Source organism: Pygoscelis adeliae, unplaced genomic scaffold (assembly GCF_000699105.1).
Source record: "Pygoscelis adeliae isolate BGI_AS28 unplaced genomic scaffold, ASM69910v1 Scaffold78, whole genome shotgun sequence".
NCBI classification, from domain to species: Eukaryota; Metazoa; Chordata; class Aves; order Sphenisciformes; family Spheniscidae; genus Pygoscelis; species Pygoscelis adeliae.
In genome coordinates, this window is record NW_008825409.1 from 6,258,835 (window position 1) to 6,267,040 (window position 8,206).

The 8,206-nt window shown below is 39.0% G+C and overlaps 2 protein-coding genes across 2 annotated transcripts in view; one reads left to right on the plus strand and one right to left on the minus strand.

The window, feature by feature from the left end:
• LOC103922360 (chromosome unknown open reading frame, human C7orf72) overlaps positions 1-5,527 on the minus strand; it is a 24,216-nt gene extending 18,689 nt beyond the window's left edge. Inside the window, 2 exon segments of the mRNA XM_009330483.1 lie at positions 974-1,041; positions 4,999-5,527. Coding sequence (XP_009328758.1) covers positions 974-1,041; positions 4,999-5,527 — 597 coding nt within the window.
• Positions 5,528-7,238: 1,711 nt separating this feature from the next.
• Positions 7,239-8,206, plus strand: part of ZPBP (zona pellucida binding protein) — a 33,517-nt gene continuing 32,549 nt past the window's right edge. Inside the window, exon 1 of the mRNA XM_009330485.1 lies at positions 7,239-7,269. Within this exon, the coding sequence (XP_009328760.1) occupies positions 7,239-7,269 (31 nt within the window). The remainder of the gene's footprint in view (positions 7,270-8,206) is intronic.

Below are 8,206 nucleotides of genomic sequence, written 5' to 3' on the forward strand. Positions count from 1 at the left end.
AAGGAATGTCCTATGAGGAGCAGCTAAGGACTTTGGGCTTGTCTAGTTTGGAGAAAAGGAGGCTGAGGGGCGAGCTCATTGCTCTCTACAGCTGCCTGAGGAGGGGAAGTGGAGAGGGAGGTGCTGATCTCTTCTCCCTGGTACCCAGTGACAGGACGCGTGGGAACGGCTCAAAGCTGCGCCAGGGGAGATTTAGGCTGGCCATTAGGAAGCATTTCTTTACCGACAGGGTGGCCAAACCCTGGAACAGGCTTCCTAGAGAGGTGGTCCATGCCCCAAGCCTGTCAGCGTTTAAGAGGCATTTGGACAATGCCCTTAACAACATGCTTGAACTTGGTGAGCCCTGAATTGGTCAGGCAGTTGGCCTAGATGATCATTGTAGGTCCCTTCCAACTGAAATAGTCCATTCCATTCCATTCCATTCTAACTATTTAAGCATGTGCAACACTTTAAGGACTATGAATAGTCTCATCAGTGTAGAAGGATGAAGGATGCCATTACATTTTCAGTATGCGAAAGACTTAATTAGACTTCTGCTATGGAATCACTGATTTACTTATTTGTTTGTAACTTGCAACAGATAAGGCAGTGCCTAAGTATTAAATATGTAAGTATTTACACCAAGTATGCGGTTTTGGTATCTTCTGTAAATTTTGGTATTTTTGCTCCAGTTACACATAACTGACATTGGTAGTATTGGTCTCACATTACAGTCTAAATGTCTTAACCAGAGTAACAGTACAAAAAATAAAAATTATTGGAGCGATGGCCACCATTAAAATCTGGTCATGCTAACATACAGCTATGTGAAATATAGCCCTTATTTCAATATAATCAGATGAAGAAATGAGAAAGTCTGATTTCATTACACTACTGTAATCACTGCCAAAACTATGCTAAATGGAAAGCAGACTAGATACAAAATTATTTAAATATGTTTTCTGTCATTACAAGAAGAGCACCAGACACTAGCCTTGAGATTGGGTTCCATACAAAATGCAAAAATACGGTTTTGGTCAGGTAGAGCAGGAGCAACTTTCACTGGAGTTATCCAACTTGAAAGAAAGGGCTTCCTATTGTGTTAATCAATTTGCAGGAATCCTTACTGTTTTAAGCTGGATGAAAACAACTCATGGCTTCCCATAAATATCGATGCACCAATGTTCAGTTACCTGCTACTGAATTAAAACTTCCACAAAACTACCACTCTGAATTAAAACTTCCACAAAAATACATTAAATTACATGGAAGATTAAATTAAGTGATAAATAATAACATACATTGCTAGAGTTTGGCCTACTTCACATATTGTCATGTACAGTACTAACTGCATAAAGGAAAGTATCCAAATTAGCAAACATAATAATAAAAGCTTGTTAATGCAATCTGAACTAGTAATCGCATATTGCAGTTCTACAGTTATATAATCTTTGCCAACCCTGAAAGCAATAAACAAGTTATTCCATGAGCAGTAGGTGACTAATTTCCTAAAGATACTTCCTCTCTCCTTCATCCTCCCAACTTCATATTCCAATAATTCGAGCTCTCTCTGACCAGGTCCTGTAAATTAGGCTTAGGCACCAAGAGGCCACATCCTGCAGTTATTGTAGAGTCACATATGTACTGATCGGTGAGCCAGTACACACACGCTGATAACCAAGGGAGCTGCTGCCAAATAGAAAGATGTTACAATGCCCGAGTTTCAGCTCCCTCAAGAGGAACACTCATTTTTCTCTCTCCTCTCCCCAGACTTCAACCTTCAAAAATCTTGCAGGGATGTAATTACCCTTGAGATGTTTATATCTCTGTCAAATTTGGCAGAAATTGGCCAATGGGGTTAAAAATTATTAGGAGAGAACCAATAGATAAAAAAGACGAATGGAAACAACTTGTCTCCTTAGGGAATCAGGATAAAACCCACAAAATAATCCTATAAATAAGGTAAGGGATATGTATGAGAGTATAATTCAAACTGCTGTGCCATTAACTAGCATAATGCTTTTGGTGACTTTGGGAAAGGTGTATTTCTAAATATACTTTGTTATACTATACTAAAAGGGGTCACACAGCCATCACGCCACTCTCTATGAACACTGGAAACTTTTTAAGTATCAAGAACATACTACTTAGGTAGTTCTCAACCTGCTTTTTACTTCCAGACCCCCCAAAATTTCCAATGCATATGAAGACCTTTATGTAGCAAATTTAAGCTAATTCATAATACAGTTACTTTTCCTAGTTATTTGTAGAAATTTTAGGCATACTTTGGAGAAAATAGTTCAAAGACTAAAAGTTGAAAACCACTGTGCAGAATGCAAAATTAGTGCTTGCAGAACTAATTGCACTCTGACAAAGTTTAAAGTTTAAAAGAAAATCACAGCTTTCAGTAAGAGACTAAGTTTAGTATCCTAATGCCATATGTAGGTACTGAAATAATATGACCTGGTTTTTAAAAGAGCTTTTTGCACAGTGTGCTATAACTTTAAGTTGCTGCTTTTGAAAAGCTTGACAGAATTTGTGGATCTTTCCACTGTGAAGAGCTTTCAAACTGAATCACTCTCCAATTAAAACAATTCTTTTGGAAAGTGTCTCTTAAACAGGTAATGTGCTTGCAGTAAAGATGGTGGCTGCAATTTCATTGCCTCAGCTTTGAGTAAACTTCAAATGCTATCTGCAAATATACCACTTGGACTCATATGGGAATGCTCCCATTAAGTTTTATGTCTGAAATGTTGTAATTACTTAATACGCATGCATGTACTAGTACACTCGACAGTAAAGAGGTAGATAGCTCAAATATATCCATCTATACGTCCTAGTAGTTCCATAAAAATAGTCTTCCTCTGGTTCACTGATTAAAGACCTAAAGGTTACACCTGTTATTCCTTGTGCTGTATGTATAAAACACTCATGACAGCTACAACGTCCTTAGGACATGTATATAATTTTACATTTGCTTTGATAATTGTACATACGCATTTCTAGAGACGTCTGCTTTTGCACTGTATACTGTAATTTGCCATCTTGACACTACTGGCCTACTACTGGGATGATTAATCTTCTAACATTTACTTCTCCTTTTGCTTTCGGTGGAAAGATCTAGCGCAAAAATGGCAATAATTTTTTCTTTAAGTCAACTTTCTGGAGGTTTCAATGCCCCTAATGATTTGCTCAGTCCACAGGATTGAAAATGGTGTGATCTGTTCTTGTCCAAGTTGGGAACTCAGTGTCTTGGCTTTATCACTTTAAACTAATGACAAGCTTAATGATACTGCCAGTTTCAGTTTATTACTTAAGCTAATCTCCTAATCTGACAAAGCAGGATTCAATGACGTATAATGAATTTGGGGAATTTTTGGTTTGGATTCTGAGTCAGAAACTGCAGATGTACTCATTCACATTTATAAGCTGTTTCCCAGAAACCATGAAAGCCAGAACATCTTGTTTTGTTTTTAAAGGAAAAAGTGAGATTCTTATGTCACTATATAAAGACATATGCAGGGAGGTTTCACAAAACCAGCGGTCTCACAAGCTTCACTGCACCTCACTGTCATTCAAAAACTGCACTGTTTTTGACCTCTTATATTTTAAAAGTAGGAGTAGGACTTGATGACATTCAGTTTCAGATTTTGTTTGTGTTCATTTCAGGTGTGTCTCTATCTGCCAGAGTATCTCTATCTCTGCCTTTGTCTGCTTTTCTCTGTATTGGAGAAATTAATGGTCAGATAGAATTGCATATCTCAAATCTTCTTTCCCCTTCACTTTTCCAGAGGCTTTCAGAAAAAAAAAATCTGATCAGTTCTGATTGGTGTCTGAGGTCTAATTTCATATGTAAAGGGAGAACACAGTAACTGAGAAATAAGAGTGAAAATTATATGGGATGAGCAAGAAAAAAAAGGAAAATTATGGAGTCTATTTTTTATCCCTTGTGGTTTCTTGAGTTCTTTCAGGTTCTGTTACATGACTGCAGTAAGCTTAAAGTGATTTAAGATGCAAGGTTCGAAGACAGAAACAAGGAACCAGAAACACTGCCTGAATTTATAGCATGTAGACTTTATGGTGACAATAACACGGATAAAGTATAGCTAACTGTGAAGTGAGAGTGTTATCTCTGTGTAGTAAAATGGAACAAGCTTATTTACGTTTCTTTACCACGTTCTAAGAAATGCCTCCCCCCATCTATAAGCAAGTTGCCTGAGTTCTCATAAAATTTTCATCTAGGTGTAATGAGTATTTCTCTATGAAAATCATTGGAATTGGCTTAATCTTTCTAAAAATTCAACCATATTGCTTACTGCTAATTATGTCTGCATTTAGAAGCCCTGAGTAGATATTTCTGCTTTCCAAAATTTTCATCAGAAAATTCTGAATATTAACCACCAACCCAATTTTGCTTCACATTAAAAAGAGTGAATTTCCGTTTTGATGCTGTAATCAATATGAAATGATCAGACCCAACTTTATGTGTAACACATTGATATAAAATAAGAGGGTAATGTGTACTTTGACCAACATGTGATGGCAGTCCTAAAGAACTTCTGTTCTCCAATCAACTAGACCCTGGAGTAGGTCTTTAAATGCGCTGCACTGCAACTTGTCAGGAAATACTAAAAGACACAGAAATATCCAGGGGATTTCCTGACTCTGGAGTGATTTGTTATTTTGATTTACATTAAAACAGGTGCTCATTAGGACTATTGTATGTAACTACACAATTTACCTAAATAATTTTTTTAAAACATTATTTACCTTCAAAGATTTTTTTTTTCTTTTTAGCATTAGAATGCTCGTTAGAATTTGCTGACTGGTACCTCTTCGCTACAGCAGGGGCAATGAATCATACAAACACTCTATTGCAGTTGTTATATTCAGTTCAAATATCCAGGGCAAATATATTTTATAAGGTTTGTTCTTTCAGGACCTTGGGGAATGGAGTTCAGAAACTAACTGTATTTATTTAAGCATCACCGATTTCTTTGGTGATTAAGAAATAAAAACAGTAGTTTGCTTTACCTCTGAGTTGTGCCCTGACAGAAGCAGCTGACACAGCCCTGGAATTCCACCTTCTGTCCTGGCTGGTTTCCTCCAGGAGGATCATCTGCCTCCTGTGGGGAGGCTGGCCTCTCTTTCCTGTGATGGGGACCTGCTGGTGAGGTTTCCGACCACTGTAGTACACCAGGGATTCAACACCTCTTCCAACATTAGGCTGCAGGTCAGCATCTGCTCCTGGACTCACAAAACCTGAGGAGGGATCCACTAAAGGCACATCATCCCGGTGTGGGAATAAAGGGTAATTCGGCTCTACTAGAGAGGTGAATGGATTGAATTTAAGGAAAGAATTACTGTTTCTCTCTTCAAAGCTGGCAAAGCCATGTCTGTTCTCAGGACCTCTCACAACAGGCATGCACATCTTCTTTAACAGACTTCGATACTGTTGGCGATCCATCTTGTGAACTGGTTCAACTGACAAGGCAGACTTTTTAAAAGCACTTGCCTGCTTTTCAGCTCCACGGGAAACCACGGTCATTCTCTTCTATCGTCCTTACATGGCACTAAACTTAAAAGACTCCACTTGCTCCTGTTTCTCCAAGTTTCTGAAGTCCTAGCCAACAAACCACAGTAAAACTAGAGGTCATCCTCCAGAAGATCAGTTCACAGAAACCATAAAGAGCAAGGCAATGGTTTAAGTAGTGAATCCTTTCCTGAAAAGAGATTTATCAAGTATGGTACAAAAAGAACAGAGCCACTGAATAAGCAGAGAGGTTTTTTGTTGCTTGGTAACGATGGAAACCACCTCGCAATGAAATGTCTCCCGGTGTGAAACATGGTTCATGCGTACCACAGTAACCTAGTCCTTCAAGTGGATACACACAGCAACTTCAAATGGTACTACCAATTACTTATTCATCTAGTAGAGGCAAAATTAAGAAGTTTTCAATCTTAATAAAAATTATATGGTGTTTTCATTTAAGTATTTTATAATAAGACGTGAGGAAAAATTTATTTACTGAAAGAGTGGTTAAACATTGGCACAGGCTGCCCAGGGAAGTGGTTGAGTCACCATCCCTGGAAGTATTTAAAAGATGTGTAGATGAGGCGCTTAGGGACATGGTTTAGTGGGCATGGTGTTGTTGGGTTGACGGTTGGACTCGATGATCTTAGAGGTCTCTTCCAACCTTAATGATTCTATGATTCTATGATAATAAGCTATTCTGTTGGTATCTACATCACAAATATGAATTAAATTGAAACACAGATTTAACACAAAATTTATCAAACACAACCGCAGATAAATGCAAATCCAGAAAACTTAACAATTATTACTTGGAATAAGTAAATCACATTGACACCAGAGTTTCCCATGCAGCTTAATTTCCTCCAGAGTTTTGCCATTTGTTCTATCAGGTTGGCAGTCTCAAGTCAGAATATGCAGCACTCATTTCCTAATCCCAAGCTCGACCGTCTTCAGTTAGCAATCTAAACAAAAGCAGTCTGATTTAGAGAGGTCCTCTCTGCATGAATTCAGTGCCATCTGCAAAGGTCTGGCACTTTGGAAAAATCAAACTACATTTATTTGGACAGCTCAGTTCACGCTATGGGGGCCTTTATTTTGCGGCCTTGTCAGGAAAAATTAGGGCACAGAGTCTGATCATTCTCTCATTTCCATTAGTCTCACACAGATGTAACTTCCCTGAATTCCTAACTTGCTCTTGATCAACACGAAATCAGAAATGGGCCTAATATTTATTAGAGTACAGGTTTATAGTAATAAAAAGTTGTGTTCCATAATGCAGAATCATGCTGGGTTTTTTTCTGGAGTAGTTTGCTGATGAATCAGGAAAAAACAAATAAATAAAGCTTCCTTCTTTATTAAGACAGCTTTCATATATAGGTCACAAGAACTAAAATGCGTCAAAAGTGACAGCTGACAACATTGTATATGCAGCACCGGCATTGTAAGGCTAAGCCACTACTATGAAAACACAGAACTCTTTGTCTGACACATCTTATGTCCACTTTCTATCATACTTGTACATTCAAGTTAGTGAAAAGATACTTCCAAAATTTGACTTCTGCCAGTAACAAGCCTTTAAAGTGCCATACTGGTGTCTATATTTACTGACACTCAGTAATCTCCATACCAAATATAATTAGTTTTACACTAGAAATAACATCCAGTGTTGCAGACTGACCTTTTTCCCCACTTCTTACCTTCTCCTGGAAAACTTTAGAAAGAGATGGCAGGAGAGGAGAAGACATGGGACCCAGGTAAGGCACAGGATGGAAGACATTGCAAGGATGACTCATGTTTTGTTGCATTCATTTTGCAGAGTGAAATGCAATTAAAGCTTTATCTTGGATTTTGTTGTCAGGGATTCTATCCAGATTATCCTGGGAAGTAAATTTGCCTAGTAAGGCTGAATTGTTTCTACTGTCAATTTTCAGAAGTGATCCGTGCTTTAAGGAAGCACATGAATGAGCCAGTCATATGTCTAAGCTAGTCCTCTTTACTAGATGTCTGCCTTTTGTTTTGCTTCAGGATTCCCGTGGAGCAGTCTTCTTGGTTCTTTGATGTTAACAGCTATTTTTCTCCTCTGGCACAGTAACAACATACCAAATTTTCCAATAGAGTGAAGTTTTCCTGCCAGACTTCATTTGCTTCCCAAATAACTCATTTTCTCCCCCTCTATTCTTTCACAAAATCCTTTCTCTAACCTACTACAAATTAAGTACTCTTACGCCACAGAAACATGCAAATGTCCCGGGATTCCAGACACTTTCTTAATTGCCTTTTTGTAGCAGCGCAGTAAAGACTGAGTAGCACAGCTGTAAATGCTCATGACAGCGACTAGATCAGCACAGTTCTTTGGTTTTGCAATGGAAACTTCCTTGCTCTCTCCTTTTTTTGGGAACGACTGCAGCGAGCATGAAGCAAGTTCACTGTACCTTTGGCCACCCCCGGGTGCAGCCTGCACCACCGCCGGCCTGGCTGTTTCAAAGGCGCTGCCTATGGAGCGGAGGTGCGGGCGTGCTGGTGCGTTAATGGATTGGGATTAATTATGTATAACCCGGCAGCCGGACGACTGACGATGGGGGCTGCCGCGCCGGCAGATGTTTCCCTGGGGTTTGAGGATGTGAAAGCCTCCCCCCTCCCCTCTTTCGCCAGAGACGCAAGTGCAGAGGTTGGCACTGCGGCTGGGAAAGC